The sequence below is a fragment of the Callionymus lyra genome, chromosome 18, assembly GCF_982586985.1.
Source record: "Callionymus lyra chromosome 18, fCalLyr1.hap1.1, whole genome shotgun sequence".
Lineage (NCBI taxonomy): Eukaryota > Metazoa > Chordata > Actinopteri > Syngnathiformes > Callionymidae > Callionymus > Callionymus lyra.
In genome coordinates, this window is record NC_141835.1 from 19,644,915 (window position 1) to 19,664,910 (window position 19,996).

The 19,996-nt window shown below is 42.0% G+C and overlaps 2 protein-coding genes across 2 annotated transcripts; both read left to right on the plus strand.

Moving 5' to 3' along the window:
- Positions 1-94: 94 nt before the first annotated feature.
- On the plus strand, positions 95-7,834 carry LOC148060883 (uncharacterized). Its single transcript, XM_087779403.1, has 11 exons — positions 95-370; positions 971-1,546; positions 2,489-2,608; positions 3,540-3,659; positions 3,724-3,864; positions 4,652-4,771; positions 4,836-4,955; positions 5,807-5,926; positions 5,991-6,131; positions 6,209-6,355; positions 7,662-7,834. The coding sequence occupies exons 1-11, from the start codon at positions 100-102 to the stop codon at positions 7,832-7,834; spliced, it is 2,049 nt and encodes a 682-aa protein (XP_087635529.1). The 5' UTR covers positions 95-99.
- A 722-nt stretch (positions 7,835-8,556) lies between these two features.
- wdr35 (WD repeat domain 35) lies at positions 8,557-18,858 on the plus strand. The gene is made up of 28 exons (XM_087779917.1): positions 8,557-8,826; positions 8,904-9,021; positions 9,960-10,031; positions 10,090-10,182; positions 10,245-10,373; positions 11,087-11,220; positions 11,370-11,535; positions 11,608-11,753; positions 12,598-12,723; positions 12,781-12,966; positions 13,029-13,064; positions 13,141-13,201; positions 14,105-14,249; positions 14,412-14,472; positions 15,494-15,547; positions 15,618-15,727; positions 15,789-15,999; positions 16,058-16,138; positions 16,200-16,336; positions 16,467-16,670; positions 16,728-16,868; positions 16,929-17,061; positions 17,126-17,236; positions 17,306-17,470; positions 17,527-17,667; positions 17,737-17,893; positions 17,954-18,188; positions 18,251-18,858. Exons 1-28 carry the CDS (start codon positions 8,803-8,805, stop codon positions 18,399-18,401), a joined length of 3,528 nt encoding a protein of 1,175 aa, XP_087636043.1. The 5' UTR covers positions 8,557-8,802; the 3' UTR covers positions 18,402-18,858.
- The last annotated feature ends 1,138 nt before the right edge of the window (positions 18,859-19,996 follow it).

A 19,996-nucleotide genomic window follows, 5' to 3' on the forward strand; every position in this document is an offset into this window, starting at 1 on the left:
TGGTCCCCGCACGTCCAGAGGTCCAGCCTCGCTCGGACACTTGATAAAACCCCTCCATGGATACATAATCCCAGGACAGCTAGTGTGTTTCCTGGCGACATGGCGTCATTCCTGTGGTTCCTGGTCCACTTCGTCCTCGCTTCAGAGACTCTGGCGTCCAGACCTCGACACGACCAGATCCACACGATCCGACCCTCTTCCTCTCGAGGGCCCCAGCAGGGACCGGCGAGATACCAAGAGATTAAATCCACCGGGTTTGCAGAAGCTGGCCGGGAACTGCACCGGGGTGGAGGGTCTCAGCAGCGGGTCACGGCGAGGGCGAGCACCGGGACTCACCTGCTGGTGGACCCTCGCAGAGCTGGAGCCACAGGTCAGTCCACGAGTCTGTGTTAGGACCTTTCGAACTCTTGTAGTTAAATTAGAAAAAGTAAATTATTGTATTTGAGATGTGACACTTAAACCTTCAATTATTTTTATGTAAAAATAAAATAAAATTAGCAATTAGAAAGAATATATATTTCTGGGTCTGAGAATTAACACAATATGTGTTTTGAAATTGATAATTAAGTAAGTAAGTAATTTTTATTTATATAGCGCTTTTCCAGACCAGGGTCACAAAGCGCTTAAACAATTAAAACAACATTCAATAAAGTATATACTTTAAAGATCAAGATAAAACTGATAACACAACAGGAGTTCCAGAAAATCAAGGAAAAGCCTGAACAAATAAAAACGTCTTAAGATGTTTCTTAAAGGAGTCAGTAGACAAAATAGAAAATAGAAAAGCTTTATTCATCCCCAGAGGGGAAACACACTAGACTCCATCAAGCGCAAAGAGAGAGGAAGATCGTTTTTGTGTTGTAACTTCCTCCACCTTCCAGGTCTCTGAAGATACAGTACCTGTCAACCTTTATTTGAAGACACATGTCTAAGTTAAACTTTGTTTTCACCTCGTATTTGTGTCGCTCAGCCGTCAGCTCCAGCTGTAAGAACCGACCCATCGACCTGGTCTTCATCATCGACAGCTCTCGCAGCGTCAGACCCGCCGAGTTCGAGAAGGCCAAGGAGTTCCTGCAGGTCATGGTGGAGAACCTGGAGATCGGCTCGGACGCCACCCGCGTGGGTCTGGTCAACTACGCCAGCACTGTGAAGATCGAGTTCCTGCTGAAGACCTACTTTGACAAGGCGGCCCTGAAGCAGGCGTTGGCCCGGGTGGAGCCCCTGGCGTCCGGCACCATGACCGGCGTGGCCATCAAGGAGGCCATGGAGAAGGCTTTCATCGCGGAGGCGGGAGCTCGGATCGGATCCCGGAACATCGCCAAGGTGGCCATCATAGTGACTGACGGGCGGCCTCAGGACCGGGTGGAGGAAGTCTCGGCTGCAGCTCGGGCGTCCGGGATCGAGATCTACGCCGTTGGAGTGGACCGAGCGGACATGACGTCCTTGCGTCAGATGGCCAGTCCTCCTCTGGACGACCACGTCTTCTACGTGGAGAACTACGGGGTCATGGAGATGCTCACCTCCAAGTTTAGGGAGACCTTGTGCGGTAAGGACGACCAGGGAAGTGCGGATCTCCCGCTAGACGGACGGGAGGACGCATATGAACTAGGACTAGATGGTACGAAGACTTTTGGTTCTTGTTTATCGGCTGACATTATATTGACGGCATCAGCCCGAAACGAAGCAGGTCATGGACTGAACCTCATGACCTGCAACGACAGAACGATGCCGACAATATAATACACTGGCAGCTCTCGCTCAACTCTAACAGCCTCAAGAACTAAATAAAGTTTTGTCTGTCTGTGGATGAAGGAAGACGATGACGATTCTTTACCACATTATCAGCACGGTTTCCCCTCAAAACCACAAGGTGTGGATTTTGTCATCTAATATCAATACATTGTATAAACTTTTTAGGGGACTCTGGAAGGCATCGACAAAAGTATGGGGATGGGGACGAGTGAATAAGACAGAACAAATTGTCTTTTTCTATGGATATAAATATAAATATAGTGTGTTCAGGCTGTTTATATTTTAGTGTTCTTTATCATAGTCAAACCACAGTTTTGTTGGATCTAATGCAACTTAAGATGAGAACAAAATTATGAAATGTTCTGCTTTAAAAATCTTAGCCAGGACGATAAAATGGAAGTATAGTATATAAAATGTATGGATATTAAATAGGAGGGGGAATTCATGCTGATAATGTGGTGAAATATCTTCATCAAGACGCACAGCAAAGAGGGTCTTCTGTGAAGGGGTTTCTATCTGGTTTCCTCCCACAGTTCAAAAATATAAAGAAAATTGAGAAATCTAAATTAACAGTAGGTGTGAGTGGTTGTTTGTCTCTATCTGTTCAATCACAAAAAATACTAACACGCTTCTGCTTTTTGCACGATTACTAATGAAACACTAACCGGAACTGGACGAACACGCCGGCTGGTGGTCAGACAATGTCAATCGGAACGTGGAGGTTTTGGGTCGGCAGGTATGGATCCGTGTGGCAGAGGACACAACTGCCAACACGAGTGCGTCAACAATGGAAGGTCGTACAGCTGCAGTTGTCGCGCTGGATATCAGCTGAACCCTGACCAGAGGACGTGCTCGCGTGAGTAGACGCTGCATTTACAGCCACACTTTGATTTGTTCTTACATATTTGATACAACCGTTGGTCTCCTTTAATGTATTTATAAAGAGTATTAACAATTATTTTTGGAATACACATGGAAGTAAAAAATCAATGAAATGTTTATTTTTTAAGTTTAATTGTGATTATTTTATATTATTTTTTCTAAAGATGTTGTTTGACTGAATATAAAATAGAGGAATAATAAATAAATAATAACATAAGCCCTTAATTTGGTGTAAAACATTGATTTAAGATTAATGAACAAATTATACACATTTTTAATTTATTTTATTAGTTCTGTCTAGAAGAAAACTATATAATTAAATAAATAAATTGTTAATAATGTAATTAAATCTGGGATTTTGATATAAGAAAAACACATACAATTAAATAGTACTGTGCATGTGTATTTATTAAATAAAAACAAACAAAAATATGCTTTAGATTTAAGGACAGAAATTAAAGTGACTTTTAATGCTGACTAATGTCGGTATAACGTGTTAAACGATGACAACTTGTATCTTCTGCAGGTGTGTTGTGTACATGTTGTGTAAAGCGTTTTTGTCAATGTGTGTTGGTGTCTGAGCCATGCATATATGTGTGTGTATTCCAGTGTCTGTGTGTAGAGTTGTGTTTGTCTTGAAGCTGAATTCATTTCATTTGTACTCATCAAATTGACAATGAATCTGAAAACTTCTGTAACGACAGAATGATGCAGACAAAAAACAAGACAAAAAAGGAGGAGAGGAGATGAGTCTTTGTGCATTAAGTGAACACAAATGTCTTGTGAGTCTGTGGTGACAGAGTTGTGTATTTAGTGAGACTTTGTAGTATTCTTGTGATCAGGTGTGAGTCTGTGGAGGGCATGTGTGTGTTTCTTGGTTCATCCAACTGTGGCACTTGTTTCAGGCTCTGATCCGTGTGCACGAGGACACGACTGTCAGCACACTTGTGAAAGCAGCGGCGACTCATATATCTGCCGGTGTCATGTGGGATATATGTTGAACTCGGACCAAAAAACCTGCTCACGTGAGTCTTCTGGTCTCAAGTGTTGTTGTGTTGTTCCTCTGCGACAAACGTGCGGCTCTTCCAGGCGCTGACAAGTGTGCGCAGGGACACGACTGCCAGCACATCTGTGTCAACTCTGGTGACTCGTTTGTCTGTCAGTGTCAGTCTGGATACCAACTGAATCCAGACCAGAAGACTTGCTCAAGTGAGAACGTACATAATCATGGTGTGTGTCTGCGGAATTAAAAAAAAATCAATGAAATGTTCTCTTTTTTTCAATTTAATTGTGATTATTTTATATTATTTTTTCTAAAGATGTTGTTTGACTGAATTTAAAATAGAGGAATAATAAATAAATAATAATATAAGCAATTAAATTGGTATAAAACATTGATTTAAGATTAATGAACAAATTATACACATTTTTAATGTATTTTATTAGTTCTGTCTAGAAGACAACGATATAATTAAATAAATAAATAGTTAAATAATTATTAAAATTAATTATTAAATGACGTAATTAAATAGTTCTCTGGGATTTTGATATAAGAAAAACACATAAAATTAAATAGTACTGTGCATGTGTATTTATTTAATAAAAACAAAACAAGAATATGCTTTAGTTTTCAGGACAGAAATTAAAATGACTTTTAATGCTCACTAATGTCAGTAACACGTGGTAAACAATGACAACTCTTCTGCAGGTATGTTGTGTAAAGCGTTTTTGTCAATGTGTATTGGTGTTTGAGCCATGCATATATTTGTGTGTATTCTAGTGTCTGTGTGTAGAGTTGTGTTTGTCTTGAAGCTAAATTCATTTCATTTGTACACATCAAATTGACAATGAATCTGAAATCTGTTCCAAAACAAAAAAATCTTTTGTGAGTCTGTGTTGACAGAGTTGTGTATGATCACTTTTAGTGAGACTTTGTTTGTATTCTTGTGATCAGGTGTGAGTCTGTGGAGGGCATGTGTGTGTTTCTTGGTTCATCCAACTGTGGCACTTGTTTCAGGCTCTGATCCGTGTGCACGAGGACACGACTGTCAGCACACTTGTGAAAGCAGCGGCGACTCATATATCTGCCGGTGTCATGTGGGATATATGTTGAACTCGGACCAAAAAACCTGCTCACGTGAGTCTTCTGGTCTCAAGTGTTGTTGTGTTGTTCCTCTGCGACAAACGTGCGGCTCTTCCAGGCGCTGACAAGTGTGCGCAGGGACACGACTGCCAGCACATCTGTGTCAACTCTGGTGACTCGTTTGTCTGCAAGTGTCAGTCTGGATACCAACTGAATCCAGACCAGAAGACTTGCTCAAGTGAGAACGTACATAATCATGGTGTGTGTCTGCGGAATTTAAAAAAATGGTCTCTTTTTTCAATTTAATTGTGATTATTTTATATTGTTTTTTCTAAAGATGTTGTTTGACTGAATTTAAAATAGAGGAATAATAAATAAATAATAATATAAGCCCTTAATTTGGTATAAAACATTGATTTAAGATTAATGAACAAATCATACACATTTTTAATTTAGTTTACTAGTTCTGTCTAGAACAAAACTATATAATTAAATAAATAAATTGTTAAATAATTATTAAAATAAATTATTAAATAACGTAATTAAATAGTTCTCTGGGATTTTGATATAAGAAAAACACATACAATTAAATAGTACTGTGCATGTGTATTTATTTAATAGAAACAAAACAAATATATGCTTTAGTTTTCAGGACAGAAATTAAAGTGACTTTTAATGCTGACTAATGTCAGTAACACGTGTTAAACGATGACAACTCGTGTCTTCTGCAGGTGTGTTGTGTACATGTTGTTTTAAAGCGTTTTTGTCAATATGTGTTGGTGTTTGAGCCATGCATATATGTGTGTGTATTTCAGTGTCTGTGTGTAAAGTTCTGTTTGTCTTGAAGCTAAATTAATTTCATTTGTACTCATCAAATTGACAATGAATCTGAAAACTTCTGTAACGACAGAATGATGCAGACAAAAAACAAGACAAAAAAGGAGGAGAGCTAATGAGTCTTTGTGCATTAAGTAAACACAAATGTCTTAGTGAGTCTGTAGTGACATAGTTGTGTATTTAGTAAGAGTGTGAGTCTGTGGAGCGCATGTGTGTGTTTCTTGGTTCATCCAACTGTGGCACTTGTTTCAGGCTCTGATCCGTGTGCACGAGGACACGACTGTCAGCACACTTGTGAAAGCAGCGGCGACTCATATATCTGCCGGTGTCATGTGGGATATATGTTGAACTCAGACCAAAAAACCTGCTCACGTGAGTCTTCTGGTCTCAAGTGTTGTTGTGTTGTTCCTCTGCGACAAACGTGCGGCTCTTCCAGGCGCTGACAAGTGTGCGCAGGGAAACGACTGCCAGCACATCTGTGTCAACTCTGGTGACTCGTTTGTCTGCAAGTGTCAGTCTGGATACCAACTGAATCCAGACCAGAAGACTTGCTCAAGTGAGAACGTACATAATCATGGTGTGTGTCTGCGGTTTCTGTCAGACTGTTCGTCTTCGGAAATTTCTTCCACATATTCACGCTAGTTCCTCACACAGGCGGCAACTTTCCCTCCTCAGGTGTGAACACTGACGTTTGTTCGCGGGGACACGACTGTCAGCACATCTGCGTCAACGGCTTCGACTCCTACACCTGCCAGTGTCGACCCAGATACGTGCTGAACGGTGACCGGAAGACCTGCTCACGTAAGCTCAGCGTGACTCGGTTTAATCCTCCTGCCACGAGAGCAAAGACAACGTCTCACGGATCCGAAACTTCCCGATGGAGGTCAGAGGAGCACATGAGCTCTGCAGGTTGAGACGATTCAGGAATGAAACGTCAGAAACAAAGCTGAAATTAAGAAAAAACACAAGATCAGGAAATTTGAGAAAATTAAGTTTTGATTTAAAACATTGAGAATAAAGTATATTTTCATAAAAATGTATTAAGATGGAAAGATATTTTATTGATATCACATAGTTACATTTCAAGTAGCATCCACTTTCAAAGAGAAATCCCAAGGAAAAATACACTAATATATAATAAAAATATACATATACATAATTATGTCTGACACAAAATAAAATCATGTGTGAATTTATATAGCAAAGGTAAATTGAGAAATTAGAAAAATCCAAGATATAAAATATTAACAAAATAAAACACGTTACTATATCTTAAGACGTTTTTATTTGTTCAGGCTTTTCCTTGATTTTCTGGAACTCCTGTTGTGTTCTCAGTTTTATCTTGACCTTTAAAGTATATACTTTATTGAATATTGTTTTGATTGTTTAAGCGCTTTGTGACCCTGGTCTGGAAAAGCGCTATACAAATAAAAATTACTTACTGACTTACTATTAAGATAGAAGTTTTATTGATCTCACAGAGTAACATTTCAAGTATGATCGATTTTCAAATAGAAATCACAAGAAAAATACAATAATATATAATAAAAATATAAATGTACATAATAAGGTCTGATACAAACTTGATACAAAATATAAAAATAAAATCTTGTGCGAATTTAGACATAATCAAAAATCAAATAGCAAAGGTATATTGAAAAATTAGAAAAATCCAAGATATAAAAGATACGTTACCATAAAGTGTGTCAAGCTGCTGCTCAGATCCACCTTTCTCACACGCCAGAATCCCCCTCACGTGAACAAGACACCAGGATAATCTCCGACGACCTTTTCCGTCTGACCACCAGAGTCTCAGATTCAAATAATGGCAACAGAGGATTCTCTTCTCGTACATGTGGTATTTGATTGTCGTTGACGGCTACAACAAGTGTGTTAATGACGTCCGTTGTATCTTTCAGTTACTCAGTGAACAAGTTTGTGAGTATCCGGCAGTGCAACAAACACTCCTGCACATGTGATTCTTCTACTGACACAACTGAATCATGACATTAACCCACATTAGCGTGTTAGTGACGACATGATTGGTCAACCGGGGGGGTCATCGATCAACCGCTGCTGTCTTCAAACCTGCTTTATTTTTTTCCAGAGGAAATGAGGAGTGAGGTGTCTGAAGACGCTTGCATGTGCGAGGCCCAGATCACTTTCCAGAAGAAGGTCCAGTCCACGCTTCAGGATCTGAACCGAAAACATATCCTTTTGCAACACATTTGCTGGAAGGAAAAAATGTTGTTTTTTTCCCCCATGGAGTTTATTCCTTGACCGTCTCCACTGGACGAACTCACGAGCAAAGTGCGACTGATGGAAGAGCAGGAGCAGTATTGAACGTCGGTCGTCCAGAGACGTCTACTGCTGACACTGTGTGTGTTCTGTGTGGCGGCGAAGGAGTCAGAAGTGTAAATATCAGCAAGAAGTCAGCTGGAAACAAAGTTGAATTCATGTGGTCGATTGTGTAACAGGATCATCGTTAATCACTCCATCCACTTACACACGCTTGAGTAGTAAACCTTGCCAGTTGGGTGAAAGTTTGCTTTGTCTCCACGAATATGTGTCTTAAAAAAGACGACTGCTTCATGACAACACCCTTCGGTCTCTTACATGAGACAATATTTAAGTATTTGCTTTATCATTATGTTATGATTCAATCACTGTTAGTGAGACACAATGGTGCTGAAGTGCAACGTGTACTGTATTTGATGACAACAATATTGTTAAATAATGTGCTGATGTATTCTCAAACTCACTCAATAAAATGAAAAAAAAAAAAGTTTTGTAAAATGAATAGTTTGATTTTTTTTCCCCCCATAAAAATTGTCGATACACGGGTTACTAACATTGACATCAATACCTTATTACCTGCATTATCTATCTAAGTATTTGAACTTCTTAAATACTGACAGGAACAGAACCGCTGAGAAAACTACGAATCCCGTCATCCTCTTCGGTACGGTTGCCATGGCAGACAGAACGCAGCTATGGTAGCTTCTCCGTAGGAACCGACATCCTCCCAAGACACGCTAACAACTGCGTGTCGAACGTTTATTTCACTTTTCCGAATGCTTTCCGTGTTTATTTGGGAAGTCGTGCCTTATTAAAAACATGCATGTGAAGCATAAACGCTGTAGACTAAAATAAAGTAGCTACATCGATGACTAGCTACATTAGCATTTATGCTATCGATACTCATTTCGTTAAATACCTTTAAAGTGCGAAGTTCGTAAAGCAGGAACATGTTTATCTATCTAAGCAAGAAGGTAAGACTCGTAACAGTTTCGTATTATTCGTGTGTTGCTTGCGTTAACGTAGTTGCACGTTTATGTACGTGTCATAGATCGCCATCCCGAACAACATCCACCTGAAGTGTATCTCCTGGAACAAGGATCAGGGATCGATAGCGTGTGGAGGAGACGATGGGCTCTTGAAGGTGCTCAAACTTGAAACTCAGACAGGTGAGTGATGGATAAAAGTGACTCCAGATTGTTCCCAGAGAGAAAGCAAATACTAGGCGATACAAAAATAGTTATCATTGTAGTTCTAGTTTGATATAAAATATGTTTCACGTCTTGTTTTGCTACTTCAAACAAGTGGAAATCACTATTTTCAGGACACAAGTGATCAAAAATAATGTGATAACCATCACAAGCCATGAACATTTGAAACCTTTAACTTGAGGTTTAATTGTTAGTTAATAAATTGCATCATAAGTAAGTACGTAAGTAAGTAAGCAATTTTTATTTATACAACGCTTTTTCAGACCAGGGTCACAAAATGCTTAAACAATCAAAACAATATTCAATAAAGTATATACTTTAAAGGTCAAGATAAGACTGAAAACACAACAGGAGTTCCAACAGGAGGAAAAGCCTGAACAAATGGAAACGTCTTAAGATGTTTCTTGAAGGATTCAGTAGATCCATCAAGCGCAAAGAGAGAGGAAGATTGTTCCAAAGCTTAGGAGCAAAAGCCTGGAAGGATTTCTCTCCTCTGGTCCTGAACCGTGTGCGAGGAACCATAAGTAGATTCTGATCCACAGACCTCAGAGCCCGAGCTGGGGTAATCATAGTAATGAACATATCATTAGTGACAAGGTGATTAGTTTATTTGGATTTCTTTCAGTCTGATCCTGTTTGTAATACCAGTGCAGATTTTTGGGGTTTAGAAACGATAACTTACCCATTGTGCCTAAAATCCGATTTTGGTGCCATAACATCCACGATCTGAAGAGTATAAACTGTAGAATTATGGTCTGGACTTTTCTAAAAAAAAAAAAAAAGAAATGTGAAATGGAATTTGACTCAACTGGAATTTCCCCATGTGACTTTTAATGTGATTATTTATAAGAGTCTTTAATCAGTTTGAAGATTATTCTGATTTTTTTGTCGGACAGATGACGCCAAACTAAAAGGATTGGCTGCACCAAGTAACCTGTCGATGAACCAGACGCTGGAGGGGCACAGCGGTAAGCCTGTCTGTCACGTCAACATCACTGTTTTTACATATTTGTGCATCCCCTGCAGGGTCAGTACAGGTGGTGACGTGGAACGAGCAGTACAAAAAACTGACCACAAGCGATCAGAATGGACTCATCATCGTGTGGATGCTCTATAAAGGTCAGCATCTGATGGGGGAAAAGTGTCGAAACGTTGTGATTTTAATGGTCTCCTCCGCTCAGGCGTGTGGTATGAAGAGATGATCAACAACAGGAACAAGTCAGTGGTGAGAAGTATGAGCTGGAACGCTGAAGGTCAAAAAATCTGCATCGTGTATGAAGATGGCGCCGTCATCGTGGGATCAGTTGATGGTAAACAGTCGTAGCATTTTCTCCAACTGGGTGAAATTAAACTCTTGGTGCCCATTAAACAAGTTTGTGGGGGTCACTGAGAGGCAGAGCCAATAAAAGTTAATAAGAAAAGTAAACAGATGAGTCTTTGTGACATGATGTAACCTGTTGTTTAAAAGGTCAACATTACAGAATCATAAGTTCAAAAGTTTCTTTTGGTACTCTGGCTGCCATGATGGACCCAAATGCAAATATAAAGCATACCTTGATACAGAACAAACACATGAGGTCATACTTGGCTTCCAAATCTAAATAATTCTACACACTCCACTATTCTATCAGCCTATATGGCAGTTGTTGTGCGCAATTATATTTCCTCAGTGGCCACATTTCATACATTGACTGTTGTGAGGGACCATCAAGAAGAAAATGAAGCAAAGCATTTTGTAATAAAAAAAATTGGTATACATTTTTCTTTTTTCCAAATTTATTTTATGTTTTCAATTTAAATCCTTCTTTCGGTCAATACTACTTTCTCTTTGACCTGATGAGGGCCTTATAAATACAGTCAAAGGTCCGCACCAGTTGGCAGCTATCTTTGTCACCACAATCAATTTCCATAAAACTTCTTCCACCATAGAAACTTTTCTAACATAAAAATGAAAGTTTGTTATTTTGTTATCACATGTGATCTTGCGTTGAACGTTGTCTTTACTTGTCGTTCTCCAACACAGGAAATCGTATCTGGGGAAAAGAACTGAAGGGAAGCCAGCTGGCACATGTGGCGTGGTCCCCCGACAGCAACATTCTGCTCTTCGGCATGGCCAACGGCGAAGTCCACATCTACGACAACCAAGGCAACTTCATCGTGAGTGCTCGTTCAAGTGCCAGCTTTCTTGTAATCCGTCACACTGGCTCCTTGTTTGAACCAGGCAACTGATTTGTGGATTAATCAGAAATAAATCCTCCTTGAACTGGAGAGTTTTACTGTGTTTTGGACTTGTGTATGGTTTCCAGGGTAAAATGATCATCAGCTGCCTCGCAAACGTGTCGGGATCTGTAAATATAGCCGGGATCCAGTGGTACGCAGGCACCGGTGGCTACGTGGAGCCCAACTGTCCGTGTCTTGCTGTATGTTTTGAAAACGGGAGGTGTCAGATCATGCGCTGTGAAAGTGATGAAAGTAAGTGAGCAGCCTGGGGGACCCGTTTTTTTTCTGACCTGGTGTTGATTTTTTTGTTGAACTCTTCCGCAGACCTGGTGTGTGTTGACACTCTGATGAACGTTGTAAGCGTCCAGTGGAATCATTGTGGCAGCGTGCTTGCAGTGGCCGGCTCTCTGAGAGCATCCAACATGGAGAAGGAAATCAACGTGGTGCAATTCTACACTCCGTTTGGAGAGGTGCAGACTTTACTTATTTATCTGCTTTTTGTATGCTGGAGTATCTTAAAGTCCTCCATTCTCACCTGCCCTGAACCTTAACTGACTTCTCTCCATGTGGAAGAGCAGTGGTTCTCTTTTGAGTCTCTCCTGAATGACTGAACTCATTACCTTATTTTAAAGTGAGAGACTACAAAGAGAAAAGTCATTTGGGCCACTTGTATCCTCGAATCTGTTCTTTGAATCACAATCACACGCTCCATCTTTCTTTTCCTGAGCCGTGAATAAGACCCAATTAATTAAATTTCCAGTTCAATGGATGAGAATCAATCTATCACCAACGTTAAAATTATAAGGGTTTAAGAAAAATATTTATACTGTGTCAATATTGGACAGCACTTTATCAATAAAAAAAAAAAAAAAGTACAATCAACATGGAAAATGTACACCGTTTGTTTATTTTTGTGTTGCAATTCAAAAATCTGGCCATCATTACACACTCCATGCCAAAGGAGTAGTGGAATCCCACGATATCTCTATGGTGACTGAGGACGAGGGGATACAGTCGACTCCAGTAGCTGGAATTTTTGACATATTTTGGTTTCAAAACAAGTAAAAGCAGTTGCGATTTTGCCATGTCCCTAAATTCTGCAACAGCAGGGTCAAGTAGTCAGACAATAATACAATCCTTGTTCCTAAAGTATCGCATTATAATCGCAATACATCGTAAAATGTTCCTGTATCGTGATGCGTATCTTATCACCAGATTCCTGCCAATACACATCCCTGGACCATTAAACATTATACTTCAGAATACATTTTTAAATTGTTGGTCTTATCTTTTCCTAAACTCGCCTTGATGCAGCATCTGAGAACTTTGAAGGTTCCTGGAAAGCAGATGACAGGAATCGCGTGGGAAGGGGGTGGCCTGCGCGCGGCACTGGCTGTCGACTCCTACATCTACTTCGCCAACATCAGACCGGACTACAAGGTAGACGATTCGTTCTGACGGTGACTCGGGTGTGTTAAAAAGGTAACTCTGTTTCAGTGGGGCTACTGCTCCAGCACGGTGGTCTACGCCTACACAAAGCCAGTGCGGCAAGAGTACTGTGTGGTGTTCTGGGAGACCAAGAACAACGAGAAGTTTGTCAAGTATGTGAAAAGTCTGATGTCCATCACCACATCAGGAGACTTCTGTATTCTGGCCAGCAAGGCGGACGAGTCCCACCCTCAGGTACTGACACTGCGCTGGAGCTTCCTCAGGTGAACATCTTCATCTAACTTCTGTCCACACAGGAGGACGCTGAGGTGGCATCGGGGAGTAACGCCAGGGTATTGACGCGTCTTTCTGTTCAGTCAAGTCTTTGTTGCCTAGTAACCCACTTTAACACTGACCATTACTTTCTAGTATGTCCTCATCCTCTGCAACTCCATCGGAACACCTCTGGACTCTAAATACATCGACATCGGTGAGTCCAGACATCAAACACTGGCCGGGTTCCTGCATAACCATCACAGTTTCATATTCTTACTGCTGACATAAGTCGGATCATAAGACCTCTCTCTTTCTCTCTCTAACATCATCGTATTGCCAGTAGACACTTGCATCTAGATGTCACACATTCATTCATTGTTTGTTCAGCCGCTTCAGTCTCCGGGTCTTAGCGATTATGAAAGGGTTTGAGACTGCTTTTATTATTGTATGGCCTCCATCCAGCCTGTCTTATTATACTTCTCTGAGTCAATGGTTACCAGCAAGAAAAACCTCCAGAATGAGGTGCTTGATTGTACAAATGTCTAAAATCACTTTTGGATTAGAGTAACTAAGTTTCTAGTGGTGGAAGAAAATATTAATATATTTTTATATTCTTTTGCCATTATATTTATATTTGTATCATAGTTTTCTCTGGTTTATATTTCAATAAATTGTGTACCAAATGAAATAATAAAAAAGATATATAAACAATTAACCTGCAAATATAAACATTTTAGTGTTGCAATAAAACTTATGGCTGCAAGAAGTCCCAGAAGCTAAAGGAACAATAAAATCCTGAGGACCATCTTCTTTAAAGCTGATGTTTGAACATGTTTATTTTTAAAAATAAATAAAGGCTACGACCTCAATTAAAAGTAGATTTTGCATCAACAGAGTCAAGTACCCAGGTAATTCTGCAAATAAATCATGGTTCCTACAGTACTGAAATATATCAATATATCAATATATATATAGATATATATATATCTATATATATATATATTGTATCAATGCCCATGTATCAGATGCATATCAGACCTTGGTTAAGACATGTGTCCCAGTCGTTCATGACCAAAGCAGCCTGTGATGTAGAACAGTAAGGGAGACTATTTTCCAGAGCCGCTGTTCGTTACCATGACCAAGACGCACGTGATCGCCGCCTCCAAAGAAGCCTTCTACATGTGGCAGTACCGAGTGGCGAAGAAACTAACAGCCTTTGAGATCAACCAAGTGACTCGCACCAAGAAGGAGGGCAGAGAGAGGTGAGGAGGACAGAGAGCTGACTTGACGCCCGAGGCTGGACTGAGACGCTCACATGTGGTGGGATGACACTGACGCTCCAGACTGGCAGGAGCTAATGGTTTCTAGCACCTTCCTGAAAAGTTCAATTGAATCTCTGGCATTTAATGTCTGTGCGTTTCCAGGTTCTATCACATCGACCACAATCCGTCTGACGGCAGCAGCGATCCATCCAAGGCCTTCACAGTGAGTCAGGGTGGACCTTGAGTGTGGAATGTGTCACAGAAACTATGACTAGGTTCAGACGAGGATTTGGAAAATGAAGAAAAAAGATGAAAGTGTTGAAGCTACACACAACTGTTAAAGCATACAGAATATCTTAAAATGGAACAGAAGATTTAGGATCTTTTGAACCTCATGTGACCCTATTCAAACTCAAATTGACTCTTTGGCACACAGAGACAGCACTTTCTAAACATGAAACAGAGCACTATAGAGGGATCTTAATTTCTTACACTTCTTCAGACACACTTCTTTCCAAAGTCTAGGTTGAGGGCATTTGGTGGCTTTTCACCACTGTAGCCCAGAGAGGGAAAAAGTGATAATTAAACTGTAAACTAATTTAATTCCTCGCTGGGTGGGGTTCCAGCCAGGATGAGATCAGATCCTCTAAATCTGAGACCCTGGTGCTCAGTTGGAAAGGTTGAAGGGAGATTATTTCCCAGGTGGAGAAGAAAGAGTATCTTTAGGTATTGTTAATGAGTGAGGGGACGATGGAGTGTGATAGGGACAGGTGGATCAGTGCAATGTCCTCAGTCGTGAGGTCTCTATATTGCCTGTCGTGGTGGAGAAAGAGCTGAGCCAGAGGACAAAGCTCTACATTTACTGGTCCATCTTTGTTCCTAGTCTCTATGGTCAACAACTTTGTAACACAAAGAAAAAAAAAATCATAGATACAAGTGTTCCAAATGACTTTACTCTTCCTTAGAGATAAGATGAGGAGCTAGGTCATTCAGGAGAGACTCAAAGTAGAACCATTGCTTGTCCACATGGAGAGAAGGTGGCTTTATAGCATGACTCCATCTCCTTCCTCTGTAGGAGAGCAATTCTCTTTGCTTTGTCTGGTTCTTCTTCTAAAATCAGTGGTAGGGTTAATGTTAGATAAGTGCACTTAAATCTTTGAGCTCTGGACGTCTTATCAAGTAATTAAATTTCTCATTCGGACTTGAATGACTTGTATAATTAATAATGTTTTCTTTGTTTCAAGGCCACTCGAGACCCCATCTGCTGCATCGCGGCCTCGGACAAGACTTTGGTTGTGGTGTGTTTCAGTCAAACTCTGATGTTCAATCAGGCTCAGTCTTCTATTAACCAGCAAGTTTGTACTTCAGGGTCGTGAGTCTGGTGTCATGTACAGATATGTCCTTCCTCAAGTGGGCACCGTTCAGAAATACTCTTTCAGCAACAGAGCCTACTACCTCTCTCTCAACTGTGACTCCAGGTGAGCCAAGTCCTCATCTGTAACTCTCCTGAAGAGTCAATTTCTTCTTCCTGTCCGTCAGCCGTCTGGCCATCATCGACATCAGCGGGGTCATGAGCTTATTGGACTTGGAGTGTCGCTCCTCCTCTTCAGACGATCCGGTGTCTGCTGGAGATCCATCCAAGTTCGAGAGGAAAGATGTCTGGGACATGAAATGGGCTAACGACAACCCAGACCTGTTCGCCATGATGGAAAAGACCAGGATGTATGTTTTTCGGAATCTGAACCCAGAGGTGAGTGACTACGCAGACCTGGACCACAACTGTGCGCTAAAGTGAATCTGCTGAACAGGAACCGGTCCAAACATCAGGGTACATCTGTGACTTTGAGGATCTGGAGATCAAATCTGTTCTGCTGGATGAAATCATGAAGGTAGGAAAAACACAGCCAATGTTCGCGCCAATACTTAGACATTGGATCTGTTGGTGTTCAGGACCCAGAGAGGCCCAACAAAGACAACCTCATCAACTTTGAAATCCGCTCGCTGAGGGACAGTCGCGCCCTCATCGAGAAAGTGGGAATCGCAGATGCTTCCCAGTTCATAGAAGACAACCCTCATCCCAGACTCTGGTGAGACAGATCTCTGTTCTTCTGGTCCTGCAGGTTTTACCAAAGTTTGTGACAATTCATCAAACAAAACCTTGATTCTTGGTTTATCAACAAGAAAATGAACAGTCAGAGTTGCTGTGTGGTTCACCAGGCGTCTGCTGGCTGAGGCCGCCCTACAGAAACTGGACCTGAAGACAGCCGAGCAAGCGTTTGTCCGCTGCAAAGACTACCAGGGCATTGAGTTGGTGAAGCGTCTTGGAAACCTGCACAACGAGGCCATGAAACAGGCCGAGGTGGCGGCGTACTTCAGCAGGTTCGAGGAGGCCGAGCGGATGTATCTGGACATGGACCGCAGGTGAGCAGTGGCTTCACTCTGGTGGCCTGTGGAGGTGCTGATGTAGATCTGCTGCAGGGACCTGGCCATCAATCTGAGGATCAAGCTAGGCGACTGGTTCGGTGTGCTGCAGCTGCTGCAGTCCGGCTCCGGAGACGACGCCCTGACGGAACAAGCCTACAACGCCATTGGAGACTACTACGCCGACAGACAGAAATGGTGCAAGGATGAGATCCTACATCTTAAGGACACTCGCTGACACTGATACTTCCTCTGCAGGTCCAAGGCGGAGCAGTACTACGTACAGGGCCGAAACCAGGGCCGACTGGCCGAGTGCTTCTACATGCTGGAGCAGTACGACGACCTGGAGCGACTTGCCAGCGTCCTGCCGGACAATCATCGCCTTCTACCGGTGAGTCACACAAGATCACATCACTGTCACGTCGAGCTTCTTAAAGCTTCTCTCTGCGCTACAGGAGATCGCTCAGATGTTTGCCAACGTAGGCATGTGCGAACAAGCCGTCAGTGCCTACCTGAAGTGTAACCAGACCAAAGCAGCCATCGACACCTGCGTGCACCTGAACCAGGTAAGAGACGCAGCTTGACTGGTCGCAGGCCCAATGTACAGTGGTGTGAGTCCATTTTCTCCTTCTCAGTGGAACAAGGCCGTGGAGCTGGCTCGTACCCACAACATGAAGGAGATCAAGTCTCTTCTATCCAAATACGCGGCTCAGCTGCTGGAGAAGAATAAGGTCTGGGAGGCGGTGGAGCTATACCAGAAGGCCCACTATTTCCTGGATGCAGCCAAGCTCATGTTTAAGGTCAGTGTGCGCTGAATTGTGTGTAGTGGAAGGTGACACAGAAGTTGTGTACCCAGATTGCCCATGACGAGGCCAGCAAGAGGTCTCGTCCTCTGAGGGTGAAGAAGCTCTTTGTGTTGGCGGCCTGTCTGGTGGAGAGCTACCACACACAGATGAAGACGTCGCAGCAGAGCAAAGCCCGAGGGAAGAAGTCAGAGGTGAGACCTAGTGATTGGTTCAGGGTTCTCTAGGTAAGGACTTCAACTTCCTCTCCTGCTCCTACTCAGGCAACGTCCACGCTGGCTGGACTGCTGGAGGAAGACGCATCTTCGTCGGACAGCCATGTCATCGAGAACGCCTGGCGAGGAGCCGAAGCCTACCACTTCTTCCTGCTGGCTCAGCGCCAGCTCTACCAGGGGTACATGGAGAACGCCACACGCACGGGTCAGTGGATTCAGACTTATCACCACGAGAAATTTGTTAACTGGACCATTTGTCCAACAGCTCTGCACCTTCGAGACTATGATGACATCATCCCAGCCGTGGAGATCTACTCTCTGCTGGCAATCTGCTCGCTGGCCAGCAGGGCGTTCGGCACCTGCTCACAGGCCTTCATCAAGCTGGAGTCCCTGGAAAGCCTAGAGGCAGACAGACGGCAGCAGTACGAGGACCTTGCTCTGGAAATCTTCACCAAACACCAGCCGAAGGACAACAGAGTGGTGCAAATTGACTCTGAGGGGTGAGACGCGTCTCTGAAGTTTCGTCCCCGCACGGCCATGACACTGAGCTCTCCCTCCACAGGTCTGATGGGAAACTGCCCACCTGCATCGTGACAGGCCTGCCTATCCACGAGTACGAGTTCTGGATGTGCAGTGTGTGTAAACGCTGTGCTCAAGAGCAGGAGATCAGCGTGTTCAACCACTGTCCACTCTGCCACAGCCCTGTCGTCTGAAGATCACAACCTGAACAACACAGTCCTCTATGATGACCAGCTTGTGTAGTCAGATACTTTTGGTTTGTCATCTTTGCTACTATATTTATATAAACTGTTCAGACCATTCCAGCCTCCAGTGGTCTGTCTTCCTCTGCTGGCAGGTAATGATACTGCAAGTAAATGGAACATTTTTGCAAGCTACATTTTCATCAAGCTTCTTTTATGAAATTTTGGAATCAGTTCACAGTTAATTAAGAACTTAAATATAAATGTATAAATGTACGTGTGGCACTCAAAGCCAATATAAATATATATGCGCAGCCAAATATATTATAGGGGACTTAAATCAACATATATGAAATAAATACAACGTGAAATAAATGTGTCATTAAATATTAAGAAGAATAAATCCGGTGATAAATTGTTACAATGTAATCAAAATGTCAACTGGATGAATTAAAAAATGTCATTTTTATTTATTTTATGAATTCTATTTTTGTTTATTTCAACAGTCAGTCATTTATCGACTACTTTTATTTAAAGTGGGCTAAGAGAATCAAGTCTAATCTTCTGACCAAAATATAAACAAAACCTTACTCCCAGTATCGTGAGCTTATTTGGGGCTGAGGATACTGGTGCCACTGTATCATGATGCAGTGTCTTAATCTTAGTGGCCTTTCAAAATGATGATTCTAAATCACAATGCAATCACACAACCATTGCGTTTATTTTTATCTCAAAGGGCGGATTTGTTTCTTTTGCTGGAAGTCGAATTGATGGCTCTTAAGGTTTGTTAGATTGGGTACCAAAGAAGATTTAACTTCTGAATCTGAATTCTGAATGATAAGATCATGACTAAGAAGAGCACCTGTCAACCCTGGCACAGATTAGTGAGATCAAGTAAAGCACCTTTGCGAGATCCCATCCAACATACGTGCATTGATGGAGACGATCCTCAAATTAAAAGTGAGCTGATGTACAATACGAGCTAAGCGTCTATTTCTCCTAAATACTGTATATATATTTGGCAAGAGCTCACCCGAATGGCGACTAGAACAGGTGTGTATGCCTAACCTCCCTGATCAAGGTGCCATGACCATAGTAGTAGCAGATATCCCAGAAAAGGTCAATGTATAATGAAATGGACAGCACCAGGCCTGGACATAATCATTCCTTGAACGCCCAGCAGTACAAGTGAACCAACCAATGACAGATATCTGTGTCAGCGGACCAAGGGCCATACAGTCCCGATTCAGGAAAAAGCCCCAAAAGGAAAGACCAACTATTGGCCAATCTTCTTGATACATTCCACAACATGTAAACTGTCTGGCAACACAGCGGACAGATAAGTGGACACTTGGATCAATACTTTAAATTAGTAAACAAACCTCTAACGAAAACACCAGCTACTGCTAATTAGAACAGTTTCTGGGGACTGCAGAAGCAGACGGACCAACTATTCTGGATTGAATATATCAGATAGATGCTCTGTTGCTCCGACTACTCTTCTGAATAGACCTGAATCCATGTAGCCAAACAATCAAGAAGACATGCGAATGGCAGCCACTAAGAGGCCAGTAGGAACGCAACAACTGCCTAAAACCTCAAGTGAG